Source organism: Rhineura floridana, chromosome 1, assembly GCF_030035675.1.
Source record: "Rhineura floridana isolate rRhiFlo1 chromosome 1, rRhiFlo1.hap2, whole genome shotgun sequence".
Taxonomy (NCBI): Eukaryota; Metazoa; Chordata; class Lepidosauria; order Squamata; family Rhineuridae; genus Rhineura; species Rhineura floridana.
The window spans coordinates 180,620,555-180,637,714 of record NC_084480.1 but is presented as its reverse complement, the minus strand read 5'-3'; the positions used below and the strand labels follow the sequence as shown (position 1 = coordinate 180,637,714).

The following is a 17,160-nucleotide window of genomic DNA, read 5'->3' as shown; positions in this document are numbered from 1 at the left end:
TTAATGGCCTGTTCAGCCATTTGTCCTCTCCTCGCCCCTCCAGATTCTTTCTGAGGAGAGATTAAGAATATGTGATTCCTATACTCACTGTCTCTCAGCCTACCTGATAGGGCTGTTGTGAGGATAAAAATGAGGAGGAGAAAGAGAACAATGTATGTCGCCTTGAACTCCTTGGAGGAGAGGTGGCATATAAATGTAATAATAAAATGAAACTTTATATGTAACATTTATCTTCATCAAATATCAAAGAACAGATTTTTCTCAATATATTTTTAAAATGAAATATTCCCAAGGATCCCCCTAAAACAAGAATCCCTTAGGGAACTATATTAACAGCAGTACAATACACAGCATACAATATTTTACGGTTCTCCTTGGGCACAAGGTCAGAAGTGACAATTAGCAAAAGCTTTAGAGAGTAGCCAGAGGCATCACTTGGGATCACAAGTCAGTAAACATTTCTTCAGAACATAGACAGGTAATTGTGAAAAATGATTAGGAAAGTCAATGATTTAAAACTGAGAATACTGCATACACTGTGAAGTGAGCTCTGGCCCATGAAAGTTTATGGCCCGAAAAAAGTTACTCTTTAAGGTGTGACAGGACTCTGTTGTTTTTGCATGCTCATAGTAACAGATTTTTGCACACACACAAAACCCAATACAATTTAACCAAAGTCAGTCAGTTAAATTGCCACTGATTTCAAAGGAAGGTTTAAGCATGTGCAGCAAAAATCCAAGTGTGTCTGGAAAACTACCCAGTGCCCAGTCTTGTACAGTATGTTGTATGTTGCGCATCAGAACAAAAACACATTGATGACCAAGACTTGACCAGGATGCTATTTTCTCATTTTCATTTATAATACCTGCCACTTACTGTTCGTTTCTGCAGGTCAAGAAGGCTGGAGCATGGAAAAGAGCTGCTGCTTCAGTAATGAAGCAACTCAGACTGGGAGTACCCCTTCCTGGCACTTAGTCCCAGGTCCAAGCAGGCGCTTCCATGCAGTTCCCCTTCCTCCTGAGAAACTAGCTGGGCATTCCGGTGTTGGCTCTGAAGCTCCTGCCTGCCTCACCATCTTCTCTGCTCCTGGGGCAGGTGGGCCGTGGGTGGGATGAGGATCTGAGAGCCAGCCAAGAACTCAAGCAGGTGGTGTGGGGACTTCCGGTCTCCTGGGGCAGGGTTATGTGAATCCATTGGCTCTTCAGAGTCACCGGCAGCATTGCGGGTTCTCACTTCTCCTCTGAGGAAAGCTCAGGTTTGAGGTCTGGGCAGGACAGAACCCTGACACCTCTTTACTATTTCCTACTTGCAACAGTGCCTTGGAGAAATGGCTGGTGGTGCTTACCACATACCTATACAGCATCTGCATATGTGTAAAACCTTTCTTGTTGCCATCCTTGTCATGGCAAGGATGTCATCAGCTTGCAGGGAGCCTCTTCTACTCATGGGGTCTTTCTGTACATTTTAGAATCCTACAAGATCAGAGTTCTAAAATGCACAGGAAAACCCTACTTACAGAAGGTTCAAATGCTCAGTCACGCTGAAACATGCAAAGGATGAGCTGCCACATCTGTTCCCACTGCTACCCGTCATGTATTTTCTTAACTCTTAAGGGCTACAATGCCTGAAGTGGTTTTCAGACTTGTACTGAAGAGGCACAGCTCCAGATCCCCACTTGGTTATAAAGCTCACTGGGCAAGCGTGGGTAAATCAATCTCAGCCTAATTTACCTCGCAAGTTTGTTGTGAGGAACAAGGGAGAAGAACCATGAGAGGCACTTGCAGATCCTTAGAGGGGAGCAGAATAACAAAATATTTTTTTCCCTAACATAATGTTCTTAAGGTAAACTGGCTGTAAACAGCAAGGGCAACACTCTTAATGCTTTGTTGTATATCTGATTTAGTTAATCTTTAGTTTTCCTGAGTGATGAAAACTGCGTGACATGAAAGCAAAAGTTAATGAACCTCAAATGTTGTCCTGGTGTTCCACATTGTTTTGTGCCCTATATAACCCTGAAATCCTCATTGAAACCACATGCCTACTTTGCAGAAAGAGAGTTATTTTGATGTAAGTTATGTTTTTTTTTCTTTAAAGCAGGTGTGGTGCACTTTTGGCCCTCCAGATGTCGTTGAACTACAACTCCCATCATCCATAGCCATTTACCGTGCCTGCACATTTAAGTCCTTTTGATTGCAATGAGAGAGCTGCAGTCAAAAGCCCAACCATAAAAGCAAACTAGGCAACAACATGGGGTGCCAAATTTCAAAGGGTACCACCTACCTCAACTATGTAAATGTCTTGGAGAAAGAATCACAGTTTCCAAGGAGGCCACAGGGACCAGTTAGCAGCTCATGAGCTAGACTGATATTCCCTGTGTCCAGAGAACATGATCAAGGGCTTTCTGATCACCATCAGACATCCAGGATGTTGTAAAAAGGAGGAAGTAAGGAAGTGACAGCCATTGTAAATGAAAATTAGAAAATAATAACCCCCGAGCAATTCTTGACCATTAATGTGCTTTTGCTTTGCTTCTCACTGAGCACATGGACTGATCTTGCGCATAACTTTCCCTTTGACATCAATAGCACAAGTACTTGACTTTGGTTAGATTGTAGCGTATTTTCTTTTAACAAAAAAAAGAATTGCAAAAATTTATGTGCAAGAAAAAAACAAGAAATAATCCTGTGGCACATTAGAGACTAACAAATATATGGCATAAGTGTTCATAGGCCAGATACATCAGCAATGTTTCTGGAACAATATTTTAAGAAGACCATTGTTTAAAAGGCATATTTTCAAGGACTTTTCCATAGACAGAAGATGGCTTCATGGCTATCAAATGAAACCAAGAGATTGTATTCTAATTCTAGTTCACAGCCGGTGATTGCACTGCCCTAACTTCATTGGGTTCATTTTTATATTTCCTTGTAGGTTTCTGCTTTGTTCAGAGATGGAACAATTGGAGGCAATATTAATATTGCAGTTGTTGGCTTGATACTTTTGGAAGAAGACCAGGTACCAACATGAATATCCTATTATACTTGAACAACAAATTAACAATAGGGCCAATTTTATTATTGTTAAAGTTCATTGCCAGATGTGTGGCAGAAATGGTTGCACAAGAGCGAACTAACTAGAGTTTGGCTGCTGGGAGTCATGGCTCAAGCCGCCACCACCCTGTCTTTCAAATATTCCTTTCCACCAATCCTCTCCCTTTCAGGCACAAATTCCCTGCCCTTCCCCTGTCAGCCTTCAGTATGGTTGAGTGTTGCACCAACTCCGTGCTCTGCTCTAATCAGGGGTTGGTTTTAGCAAGAATGGTTAACTAGCTCCCCAATCACGGCTAAGTGACTGAGAGCATTATGTGTGCATAGTCTGCTAGAGTTGTGCTTTTATGAAAAGAAAAGCTGAAGTCTTTAACCTGCTTCAGCTCCTTGTAATGAAGATGGTGCTAATAGGTATGCTTTGATTTGGAGCATGCTTCTGAAGTGTCCAATCCTGAAGGCAATTAAAACTCCACAAGATACAGAACCATATAATAGTTCCTCTATCAAGCCATGGAAGAACAGCTCCATCACTATTCCAGCTGTTACAATCGTGTTGACTGGGACATTAAAGTCTACTCTCCATTATTTCCCTCTTTCCTTTTTTTGTTTTTGAGTTGACCCTAAACTCCCATACAGTAGAATGCTCCACTAGCAATGTAATGCTTCATTTTATGTGCTGAGCGATCAGGGCTCCTTAAGTGACAGCTTAATTACATTGACTGTTTAGCTTTTTGTGCTTGGAACACATCCAACCTGAAAAGAGTAATCTTTTGATCTTACACCTGTGACATAATTTTCTTTTACATCTTACGCTCAAAATTGGTGCTCTGTAATTGTAAATCTGTTGCTTTACTGTTCCGTTGCTTTATGTCCTTCCACAACAATTCTTATATGGCAAAGGGTGTTAAAGGAACAGTCAGCACTTTTTAATTTTATAGCTGCAACTTGTAGCTGATTACAGTGTAATGCTAGTCATGTCTATTCAGACATAAACACTGTTGAGTTCAATGGGGCTTATTTCCTGATAAGCAGAGTTAGGATTGCAAACTTTGATTGGGTGACAACCCTAATAATATTATTGAGTACTATTAGCCCTATCGAGAGTCAAATTAGGCCCTTTGGATGGTCTTTTCTTATACTTTTATCTTTATCCCAAATGAGAACCAGTGTGGTGTAGTGGTTAATGTGTTGGACTACTACCTGGGAGACCAGGGTTCAAATCCCCACATAGCCGTGAATCTCACTGGGTGACCTTGGGACAGTCACTGTCTCTCAGCCTCATGAAAACCCTATTCATAGGGTCGCCATAAGTCGGAATCGACTTGAAGGCAGTACATTTACATTATCTTTATCCCAAAGTCTGTTTTATGTCATAGAACAGGTTTCGTAAAAGGGGAGGAAAATGTTGGATAGACATAATATAAATTCCTTCAGAGACAATGTTATTCTTTATTTTAAGTATATTTATGACCTGTTCATGATATTTTGGAACTTGTGTTTCTTTCTGTCGTCGTCTTCTTTTTCCTAAAGAGGAATCTAGATTAATGCTATCCTCTAGGGCTTACACTTCAAGATGTCAAACAACGTATTTCATATTTGAATACCACAGTTTATATTCCATATAGAACAATGATAATTTATGCATTTGTTAAACAAATTGATAAAAACAAATATATTTTACATCATGAGAACTCTGTGCTCCCAATCCTACTCTACTTTGTTTTGTTTTGTTTATTTATTTGATTTATATCCTGCCCTTTCTCCCAGTAGGAGCCCAGGGTGGCAAATAGTTGTGAATAATTCGTCTGGAGCTAGTGGCATCCTTGCCTCCTTTTTACGGCACATCTGTCAGTACAATGGGTCCTGGATAGGGATTTTTTAAAAATTTATTTATTTGAAGTATTTTTATCCCACTCTTCAGCTGAAAGGCTCCCAGAGTGGCTTACAACAATCAATAAGATGGTCCCTGTTCTCAGATTTACATTCTAAAAGGTGTGAGATGCAAGATAAAGGGACTGGGAGGAAGTTGCAAAAAAAGCCAACTCAGGTACTACTTCTTAGCCTTGAAGTCCTTATAAGTGTTCTTTCTAGAAGGGAGAGGAGAAGCAAGTCCCCTGCAGCTCCTGCTCCTTTGGTTGATGGATAGGGCCAAGGTGGTCTCACCCTTGCCATGATGTTCTTTCTGGGAGGCTAAGGAGAATCTTCTCATTGGCCTTAATCTCCTGGCTGATAGTAGAGGCCAGAGTGGCATCACTTTTTTAAAAATTCATTTACGCTGCGTCCAGTATGCTCCGACTGCTAGTTAGCCACAATCCATATCAATCCTGCGGATTTTTTCAGAAATATTGCTGTTTGATGCGTTCTTCCTCAAATCAGCTTCAGAGATTCACAAATGGAACCCAGAGATGCACAAATGTCAAAGGTAGGCTGGTAATTAGGCCCTGCTACCTCCTCCATGTGTTGGCTGCTCTTCTGAATATCCCTCTAGTGTGGGGAGGGGAGGCCTGTGGTCCCCCCCATTCCAAAAAACCATTCTGCCTGTGAAATGTCACTGGCCATTTGTTTCACAAGGATAATTTACAGAGAGCTTCTAAAGTAGGGGTTGAGAACCTTTGGCCCTCCAGATGTTACTGAACTACAACTCCCGAGAGCCACAGCATGCATGGCAAATAGCCACAGATGATGGGAGTTGTAGTTCAGCAATATCTGGAGGGCCAAAAGTCCCCCACATATGTTCTAAAGGGACAGCAAATAGTCCATTGCATTTATGGAGACTTAACTTAAATAAATATTGCCTCTGTTTATCATAGGTATAACTTTCTTTATCTACCTTACCATAACCTTATTAAATTCATTTCAAAGACCAAGATTTCTGTCATGGCCTCATTGGCTTCCCTAGGACTATAGTAGTGCAACAGATTCCTATTGAAATATCACTGTCTACAGTTCTGAAATTCATCTTCCATCTTTCTCTGAGAGAAGCAGTACATTCAAAAAAAACAAAATGTAAGGATGAAGATGACTTAATATTTAAATGGCAAAATATTAAATGGAATAATTAATATTTAATATATTTATATTTAATACAAAATAGGATATAAGAGGGCCCTGAAGCCGTGTGCTCTGATGGGCTAACAGGAGTTCAGCAAAGGAGGTCAAAGGGGAGGTCCCTACAGATTTTTCCCTTGTACAGCACACCACATATCGGTGGGACTCTTCCTATTTACCCTGAAGGAGGACAGGACAAAGCACAGACCATTCCAATACAAGTAGGAAGGCAGGCAGGCAGGCAGTAGAGTCTATGGACAGGAAGGACAATCCAGTGGTGGTGAACTGCAAGGTGTGTGCAATGTTTGTTTTCTTGCCTCAGAACAACATGGCATACACATGCAACAAGTGCAAGCTGGTGGCGCTGTTGGAAGAAAAAGTGAGGGGCCTGGAACATCGGGTGGCCACACTGAAGAGTATAAGAGAAGATGAAGAGTTCTTGGATGGAACACTGGAATGACAACAGCAAAGAGAAGAACAGGAGGTGGAAGAACAACAGCATGCCCAAGCAGAAGAGGAGACTGTTGTGAAGAGCAACAACGAAGTGGAGGAAGCTTCATGGAAAAGGGTGACAGGAACAGAAGAGCGAGAAGACATCCATCACTGGTGGAACTATGGAACCACTTCCAGGCACTTGAGGATGAAACTAGAGGACAGTCTGCAGGGGAAGAATTGCAGGAGACCTCACACGACAGTGAGCGACAGGCTGAAGGTGAGTCAAGCAGAGACAAAGAAACATGCCCCATGACAAGAACAGAAGAGAAGTGGTGGGAGACTTTCTACTGCGTGGGATTGATACCCAAGTATGCCGAGATGATCCATGGACACGCCAGATATGCTGCCTCCCTGGGGGACAGATTAGAGATGTGACAGAGGGGTTGCCATCACTTATAAAGGCCACTGACAAATATCCCTTCTCATCTATGTGGGAACAAATGATACTGCCAAACAGAGCTATGAAGAAATCACATCAGACTTTGAAGCTCTGGGAAGGAAGCTCAAGGACTTTGGGGCCCAGATAGTTTTCTCATCCATCCTTCTGGTACTTAGAGAGGAGTGGAAAGAAAAATAAAAATACTCCAGGTAAATAACTGGCTGCAAAGGTGGTGCTGACATGAGATATTTGGATTCTGGGACCACGGGCTACGCTTCCTGGAAGATGGACGGCTGGCAAGTGATGGATTGAACCTCACAAGAACTGTGAAGTTTGTGTTTGGCCACAGCGTGGAGAAATTCATCAGGAGAGCTTTAAACTGAATCCTAAGCGGGGGGAAGACGTAAACTTGGTGGTAACGACTAACAAAGGCTTGTGCACAGTAAGAAGAACTGAGGAAACAGCTGTAATGGGGCCCAGTAGTAGTCTTCATAAAAATGTAGGAAGGAAGCCAGGCCATAAATCACATGGTCTTCAATGTCTGTATACTAATGCCAAGAGTATGGGAAACAAACAGGATGAACTTGAACTCTTAATACAGGAAAGGAAATACAACTTGATAGGTATAACTGAAACTTGGTGGGAGGACTCCCGTGACTGGAACACAGAGATTGAAGGATATAACATGTTCAAAAAGAACAGAAGGAATAGAAAGGGAGGTGGAGTCATGTTCTCTGTTAAAAATATATATTCCTGCACAGAAATACAGGAGGATGAGTTTGGTAGATCCACCAAGAGTATCTGGATTAAAATTAATGGGGCAAGGAATAAAAGGAACATGGTGGTTGGAGTCTATGACCGACCACCAAATCAAGAAGATGAAGATGAAACTTTGTAAAGCAAATTGCCAGTGTTTCAAGGAGGCATGATGCAGTATTAACCTGATATCTGTTGGGAGATAATTCTGACAAACATGGCCTGTCCAAGAAATTCCTGAGTTGTGTTGGAGATTACTTTCTCTTATAGAATGTGGAGGAAGCAACTAGAGGATCAGCTATCCTGGACTCGATTCTAACCAACAGAGATGACTTGGTGGATGAAGTGGCAGTTACGGGAACTCTGCGAGAGAGTGATCATGCTATACTTGAGTTCTTGATTTTAAAGGAAGTAAAAGCTGAGGGTAGCCATACGCACACCCTGGACTTCAGGAAAGATTATCTTAATAAACTCAGAACAATGTTAAGTAAGGTTCCATGGCAACCAACCCTGAGAAAAGGAGTCCAAGATGGGTGGAAGTTTCTAAAAGAAGAAATTGTAAAGTCACAATGGCAAACAATTCTGTTAAGGAAAAAGGGGGAAGACAGCAGAAGAAGCCAATGTTGCTTCGCAGAAAGCTTAGAGATGACCCAAAAACAAAAAAGGACACATACAGAAAGTAGAAGGAAGGCCAGACCACAAAGGAAGAGTACAGACAGGTAGCATGGAATTGCAGGGATGGTGTCAGGAAGGCTAAAGCTGAGAATGAACTGAGGTTAATGAGAGATGCCAAAAGCAACAGAAAAACTTTCTTCAGGTTCATCCATAGTAAAAGACAGAGAAAAGAAATGGTGGCACAGCTACTCAATGAGGATGACAAAAGGATAACAGACAACAAAGAAAAGGCAGAAGTGTTCATTTCCTACTTTGGCTCAGTCTTCTCCCAAAAGGGGGTCTATGACCCTCCTGGGAGACATGAAGTTGAAGGGGCAGGATTACAGCTTGAGATTGATAGACAAATTGTCACAAAATACTTAATTACTTTGAACGAGTTCAAATCGCAAGACCCAATGAACTTGCATTCTAGAATAATGAAGGAACTTGCTGAAGAACTCTCAGAACCACTGTCTATTATCTTTGTGAAATCATGGAGGATGGGTGACATGCCGGATGATTGGAAGAGGGCTAATGTTGTCTCAATGTTCAAAAAGGGCAAAAAGGAAGAACCGGGGAACTACAGACCAGGCAGCCTGACATCAATCCCTGGGAAAAGTATGGAACAGATTCTAAAGCAGTCAATCTGTAAGCACCTTGAAAACAATGCAGTGATTACAAGAAGCCAGCATGAATTTATCAAGAACAAATCCTGCCAGATTAATCTAATTTCAATTTTTGATCAGGTAACCTTCCTTGCAGACTGTGGGAATGCTGTAGACATAATATATCTCAACTTCAGCAATGCTTTTGACAAAGTGCCCCATGATATTCTGATTAACAAGCTAGCTTAATGTGGGCCGAATGGAACTACTATCACATGGAGCCACAGCTGGCTACAAAATTATAGTCAAGGAGTGCTTATCAATGGTTCCTTCTCTAACTGGGGGGAAGTAACAAGCAGGGTACCACAGGGCTCGGTTCTGGGCCCAGTGCTCTTCAACATTTTTATTAATGACTTGGATGAGGAGGTACAGGGAATGCTTGTCAAATTTGCAGATGATACAAAATTGGGAGGGATAGCTAATACCTTGGAAGACAAACAAAATTCAAAGTGATCTTGATAGGCTGGAGTATTGGGCTGAAAACAACAGAATGACATTTAACAGGGATACGTGCAAAGTTCTACACCTAGGAAAAAGAAACCAAATGCACAATTATAAGATGGGGGATACTTAACTCAGAAATACTACATGCGAGAAGGATCATGGGATTGTTGTTAATCACAAGCTGAACATAAGCCAACAGTGTGATGTGGTTGCAAAAAAAGGCAAATGATATTTTAGGCTGCATTAGCAGAAGTATAGTTTCCAAATCTCGTGAAGTATTGGTTCTCCTCTATTCCACATCTTGAGTACTGCGTCCAATTCTGGACACCACATTTTAAGAAGGATGCAGACAAATTGGAACAGGTTCAGAGGAGGGCAATGATGATGATCAGGGGACTGGAAACAAAACCCTATGAGGAGAGACTGAAAGAACTGGGCATGTTTAGCCTTGATAAGAGAAGACTGAGGGGAGATATGATAGCATTCTTCAAGTACTTGAAAGGTTGCCACACAGAGGAGGACCAGGATTTCTTCTTGATCGTCCCAGAGTGCAGGACACGGAATAATGGGCTCAAGTTGCAGGAAGGCAAGTTTCAACTGAACATCAGGAAAAACGTCCTAACTGTTAAGAGCAGTACAACAATGGAACCAATGACCTAGGGAGGTGGTGGGCTCTCCAACACTGGAGGCATTCAAGAGGCAGATGGACAGCCAATTGCCGGGTATGCTTTAATTTGGATTCTTGCATTGATCGATGGCCTTATAGGCCCTTTCCAACTCTGTGATTCTATGATATTCTGTGGGCTGGAGAAGCCATAACAGCACACATGATGGAGCCAATAGAAGAAGTTCAGTGACTGAACTGAGGAGGGATTCAGCAATGAACATAAGTGTTTTTTATTTGTCTAACACTTAGTGGGACATAAGCCAGGCCTGTAAATGTGGGGTATGGTGGCCTACTAGATAACTGACAAAACCGTTCTTTTTGGCTGGTGGATCATACATGGCTGTATTCATGCTTGTTGGGTGTGCAGGGGAGGGTGCAAAGCCAGGGCAATAAGAGGTGTGGCCTGAGCAGATGTAGTGTGGCTTCAAAAGCAGCATGGAGAGGGCCAGAGAGAAACAGCTGAAGGGCTGTATTTGGCCCCTAGGCCTGAAGTTCCCTATTTCCAGCCTAAATCTGTGTTTTAATCTATACTTATAAAGAAGAAAAGTCTTGATGCTCCCCTGTCTCCTTGTCTTGCCCTTAAATGTCTATTTGTTTTTATTCACTTGCCCACTGTGACAAAATTAACTCTCATTTGCAATTCCCATTTAACTCTTGTGGTGGGTTTTTATTTCGTTTGACTCTTCTCTGCAGCCTGGGCTCGTGATCAATCACCATGCTGACCATACCCTGAGTAGTTTTTGTCAGTGGCAGTCTGGGCTGATGGGAAAGGATGGCAGCCGCCATGACCATGCAATTTTACTTACGGGCCTAGATATATGCTCCTGGAAGAATGAGCCATGTGATACATTGGGTGAGTTCTTACTGGCTGTGATCATCATTGCTGAATCATTGGCTCCTGCACCTTAGCAGAATTGACTGTCTTCTGCTGCAGGTGGACCTGCAATCCAGTGTTTGGCATGACACTTAACAGGCAGTGGGGGGAAATGGCCCCATTATTCAGAATGTTTCCACAGCTTGATGGCATGATTACAGTTCAGCAACTGGAGGGACCTAGATGCAACCTGGCTGCCTGAGGATTGCCATCCCACAGCTGTCAGCACTGGTTAAACAGTTGGTAGGGGCATCTGTAGCAACAGATTTTGGTGGCTGGTATTGAACGGGGATCTTTTTATTTTCCTGTATATTTTTATGTATACCACCTGTAGCCTGTTGGAGAAAGGTGGGATGAAAAGTGGAATATATAAGAGGCGTAAGGGCTTCCCTATTTTTCTCTCACAACATCCTTGTGCAGTAGGTGAGACTGAGAGAGAGAGAGGCTATCCCTAGGCCATCCGGCGAGCAGGAAATTTTGAGCCCAGGTCTTCCCGTTCAAAGTCCAGTACTCACTTCACTTCACCTTACTGGCTCCCAGTGTCTATCAGTCTGAGTTCCTCAGACAGGAATGCCAAAATTAAACACAACAGTCATATGCCATCAGATTGTCATCCTGGCGTTTTTGCATTATTCAAGCAATGGGGGAGAGAGGCCTCTATTTTTTGCTGTCCAATATAAAAGCTCTACCCATACTTCTGGTCAAGAAGTGGTGATGTGTTTGGGAGTAGGGTTCCAGTTGTGCACTGACTGCAATACATAAAAGCTTCTTGCCTAATTCACAATACAAAAGTATTTTATTGCTAGCAGCAACAAAATAGTTTGCAAGAACTACTGTATCTCCATTTAGAAGCCAGCAAACCAAGTTCTCTTGGATTTTTTTTCCCATTTCTTTTGCTAAACTACCATTCACAAGGACATTTTCCAAATGAATGTTGTTTTCCCTCTCTTTCCATTTAATTCACCAGGATTTGCTCCAATAAGTGGAATGTGCAGTAAATATCGCAGCTGTACCGTTAATGAAGATACTGGACTTGGACTGGCTTTTACTATTGCTCATGAGTCTGGACATAAGTAAGTTTGTAGGCATGTCTTTGGAAAGGGATACTAGATTTTTATTTATTATTTTAAATATTTTTGTCTGAGTTCCAAGATCCTTCATAACAGATGAATTTGAGATCCATTGTGGTCCAATTAGATATCAGATAAGATTATTGTTTGTCCCAACTATGGTTAGAATTAAAACTGTGATATGAGCGTCCCAACAAACATACCATAATTTTAGAGCTGCTTGTTTGCCTTCATGTTCCATCTGCTCAGCTTTTCAGATTTCAGATGCTGTGGCCTCTGGAGCTGGAGCAAGGATTGTGACTATGGGTGATATTCAACATAGCGCTAAGCAGATCATTCTCTCAGTGGAAGGATTTTTCCTTGCTCAGTGCAATGATCTCTCCCCCCAATCTGTTTTGGGCTTTCCCCAAACCCTCCATGGCAGATTTGGGGACAGTGGGGGGGGGAAGTGAGGGGAGAAATGCCATTGTGATTATGCTAGCCCTTGTGTTAGCACAACGTTTTACTGGAATCCCACCCTATGACTTGCCAGTTCAGAAGGATGCCAATTCAGAGTAAGCCTGGTGTGCTCACCCACCTCAATCCGTGTTTTCCTACTGACCACAGTTTGGCAATGATGCCTGACTTGATACATTGTGGTATATTAAATACACAATATTGTAAAGCAAAAATTATGTTACAGTGTGCCAAATTTATATTACTTGCACAGCTACTATACAGCAGTATTTGCACTGTGTTACATTTTTAAAGAAATTATATTGGGCCAATCCTACGTATCAACAGTCAGGGTACAGATGAAGAAAAGGCAGGTCTCCTCTTGTCCAGTTCGTTTTGCTCAAACAATGTAAATGTCTGCACATGTGTTTGTACAGACAGGCGTACAACCATATGTGAAGCACCGTATTGGGTAAAATTATTCAGAGGGAATTTCTCAAAAGGCCCTATGAAAATTACTGAAAATGCAGTAGTGTTCCTAAAAACACTTCCAGGTTAAAAATGCTGTGCAACAGGAAAACTGCAACTGAGATTCCTCTTACTTCTTTGCAGTTCTTAGTGCTAGTATTACATTATAAGGCAGGACTTATAAAATTTATCATTTTGCCCTTTGCAGCTTTGGCATGATCCATGATGGAGAAGGAAATATTTGCAAAAAGTCTGAAGGTAACATCATGTCACCTACACTGGCAGGACATAATGGAGTATTCTCCTGGTCAGCCTGTAGCCGTCAGTACCTCTACAAATTTCTAAGGTATGCATGTTGTGCAAGTGATTGCACCAAAATGAGAACTTGGTCTCTGAAAATGTTGATCCCTTACCCCTTCTGAGAAAGCTTTCTGTGCCAGAGCAGATAGATAACATTCATAGATCCTACGATCAGGGCTAGCTCCAGGAGGTGGGATGATATAGCATTCATTAGACCCTCACAAAGGGCCCACTAACTCAAGAGTGCTGCCATTTTCTCTTTATATGGAGCATAATAAGATTGGAGGGAATAAGTTTTCATGCTCGCCTCTTCCATGATTCTTTAGTCTTTTCTACTCCAGCTCACTTAAACAGAGTTTGCTTAGGTGACCTGGAGTCCAAAAGTTACCCCAAACCATTTTTAATCAAGAAACATTAAATTTCCTTTGATAAAGAAATTCCTCAAAACATGTTGGGGACCATATCTGTGTGTACAGCTGTTTTGTTTTTGTTTGTTTACAGTGTCTGTTGTTCTGTGCTCACTCAAGATGCTTTGCCCAAACCCAACCTTCTATCTCCTGAATCTTAGGGCTGTCATCAGTCCCAGCCAGCCTCACTGGCTCTTCTGGTTACCATGGGATAATTTTCTTTCTGTAGCAGATCTGTAGCAGTAAAATGAAAAATCGAGATGGCTCAACCACTGTGACGAGCTATGTGTTGAGGAATCTCCTTAAGAAAAAATGTCAGAAGAAAGGCTTTGCCATCAATTCTGGCCCCCTCCCCAGTTCAGTCAAATTGCAAGATAATGTACCGTGTAGCAGATGATGAAGAGAGAGAGAATCGTTATGTAGAAGGTTCAAGAGCCCTGTCTTATTTTGCAGCTGGTTACCCTAGGCAGGCTTTTCTGCCTGGCCAGTGGTCCGAGCTTCCTACCACATATACTCTGAGATTTTCTAGTCAGTGGGTGTGATTCAAATGACATTTATTACTGTCAGCATTCTCACTTACCCTTTTACCCTGGTTAACCAATTCATTTCATATGAATGCCCTTTTGAGAAGAGAAGGGAGGATGATTGACGAGCCAGTCCCCAGTCTTCATATCCCGAAGGGCCTGCTTCCAAATCCCATTGCCACAAATACTGCTAATAAATGCCTTTAGGTTGACATTGGGAGGCCGGGCTACAGTCTTTAAAGGGTGAGAATCGCTTGCTGCTGCTCTTTAAAATAAAGTAAAGCTAGATCTGTGCCTTAAAGGCAGGGGTGGGGAACTGTGGTCCTCTAGATGTTGGTGAACTACAATTCCCAGCATCCCTGCCTTTTGGCATGCTGGTGGGGGCTGATGGGAATTGTCCTCAAATAATATCTGGAAGACCTCAAATTCCCTACCCCACCTGGATTGTGGGAGGGAGTTGGCCTTTTGTGAACAGGAAATGCAATCCTTATTTTCTTCATAAGCCCTGATTCAAGTCCCATAAATACTGTAGAATCACAGTCGCACACAAGGAATGCTCATAAAATAATTCATTAATTTTAAAATGTATTTATTTATTACATATATATATATATACTGACTTCTCTCCCAGGATTTCAAGGCAGAGCATTGTTCTGTCCTCACATCCCCATTTTATCCTCACAACAACCCTGTAAAGTTATGTTAGGATGAGAAAAAGTTACTGTCCCAAGGTCACCCAGTGAGTTTCATGGCTAAGTGGATATTTGGACTTTGATCTCCCCAGCCTTAGTCTGACACCCTCATTATTACACCGCATTGGTTTTTACCAATAGAGGACTATGGACTGGGATCTGCTCAGGTTTCTCAAAACAGCAAGTATACAGTGAGCGAGTTTGCTCTAAAGGCAACTGTTTGACGTTTTTGAGTTGTCTTGTTTTTCTGTCATTTGTAAGATTGATGCTGCATTACAGATGTTTTGTTGCTTCATACAGAATCCTGCCATTAGCTAGGCTGTGCTAAATTTCTCTCAGCCACATGAATAGCATTGACCATGTTGTCCTATCTTGTTTCCTGTATTAATAGCAAAAGATCTCATACCATTTAGTGATGGCTGTGTGGTGGCCCTTATTTTAGGAGAAGGAGTTAATGTTAAACCCAGCCACTCATGTGTCTGACATCCCCAAGATGTAGTCATCTTGTTTTTTAGATGCACAAAATTGAAAACATCTAGATTGAAAGTGAAACACTGGTTTTACTTAGTCCAAATGGAGAGTTGTGGAGTACCAGCCATTGCCAGAATTTAAAAAGCTGATCACTGATTTCAATACTGTGCTAGGCACAGTTCAGCCTTCTGCCATTCTCAGCCAGTAACATTATATATCCTGAGGCCCTGAGAGATAAGAGATGTCAAACATGCTAATCTAAACACTCCTTACAATGGGAAGTTACAATGTGGATACCCCAGTTTGGGAGGATTTTGTGAGTTTTCCAAACTGAGACTGATATTTATAATTATATGAATATAGTTTTATAGATATTATACAGCTTGGTCTGTAGCTATACTCAGGGCTTTGTAATCTTTGTTTTGTTTGTTTGTTTATATTGAATTAATTCTATTTCTATCCCACCCTTCCTCCCAGAAGGAGTCCAGGGCGGCAAGCAAGTATAAAACCAAGATATTCAGGTCAAAGGTCTAGGGCGGGGTAGCCAACATGGTGCCCTCGAGATGTTGGGGGGCTACAAGTCCCATCATCCCTGACCATTGGCGATGCTGGCTGGGGATGATGGAAGTTGGAGTCCAGCAACATCTGCAGGGTACAACCAGTCTAGAAGTTATTTTTTGCTAACCACATTTGCACCCAGGAAACCTGGGATTTCGATTTGTATGTGTGCGTACCTGTGATGTAACAATAGCAAACACATGTACTGCAATACAGGGAAAGGAACACAGGAAAACTGTCTGTTTTTATCAGTGACAAGCAATTGTATCCCACAAATCAGAGGAAGTTTTACCCCAAAATCTAGAATGATGAGTGAATATACATGTCTCTTGAGTTCTTATAGTTCTCCAGGGTGCTACCAAATGTCCTTTGCACCCTGTTTCAGGGCTAACATCCAGAACAATACCTGCTCTTGGTAGGATGCAGTTCGTTTAGCACATGTGGTGTGCTCTTCAGTGATGTTCAAATACTTGAGGAGTTGCCCTTCCTAGTAAGTGGCCTCATCTGGGGAACAGGGCCCTGTACCAGAGTTTCTCAGCTCAAGCAGTGATATAGGAAGATGGGAGCAGTTGCATCTAGTGGTGGCTGGTACCCAGTAGACCTGGTAGAACTGCTAGGCTGTCATAGGTGCATGGCCAATGAGATCACAGGGGTATGGCCAAGTTTTGGTTTTCTCCTCCCTTGCAATCATACTATAGACACTTAAGCATTGCAGTTTTACAAATAGCACCTAACTAAACTGAAAAGTGTCTTACTTTGGTTCGGAAGGGGTCGCTGCTGTCATAGTTGCTTCTCTACTGGGAGAAAAGGTGTGTGGCCTGCACCTGCTCTGGTTCTTTCCCTAACTTCCTCTGCAAAAAAAAAAAAAAGTAGACACACTGCAGTTTGAGGAATACTTAACATTTAACAGAGCTTTAGTCCTATGTGCATTTTCATAAATGAGCACATATCTGTAGGGGCCCCTCACCTGCAAAGCGCAGTGATTGACTGGGTATATAAGGGATAAGACGGTCTTTCAGGTATCCTGGTCCCAAGCTGTATAGGGCTTTGTAAACTGGAACCTTGAACTTAACCCAGTAGCTAATAGGTAGCTGCTGCAATTCTTTCAGAAGCGGGGTGACATGTTGGCGATACCTTGCCCCAGTGAGCAGTCTCGCTGCCACATTTTGCACCAGCTGCAGCTTCTGCATCAACCTCAAGGGTAGC

The 17,160-nt window shown here is 42.2% G+C and overlaps 1 protein-coding gene across 2 annotated transcripts in view; it reads left to right on the top strand.

Annotated features, from left to right (window-relative positions):
- The window catches only part of ADAMTS16 (ADAM metallopeptidase with thrombospondin type 1 motif 16), a 91,574-nt gene that overhangs the window by 15,323 nt on the left and 59,091 nt on the right, over nucleotides 1–17,160 (top strand). For both annotated transcript variants that reach the window (XM_061637779.1, XM_061637768.1), the window contains exons 6-9: nucleotides 2,932–3,015; nucleotides 10,849–11,008; nucleotides 11,997–12,102; nucleotides 13,211–13,348. In XM_061637779.1, the coding sequence (XP_061493763.1) occupies nucleotides 2,932–3,015; nucleotides 10,849–11,008; nucleotides 11,997–12,102; nucleotides 13,211–13,348 (488 nt within the window). The remainder of the gene's footprint in view (nucleotides 1–2,931; nucleotides 3,016–10,848; nucleotides 11,009–11,996; nucleotides 12,103–13,210; nucleotides 13,349–17,160) is intronic.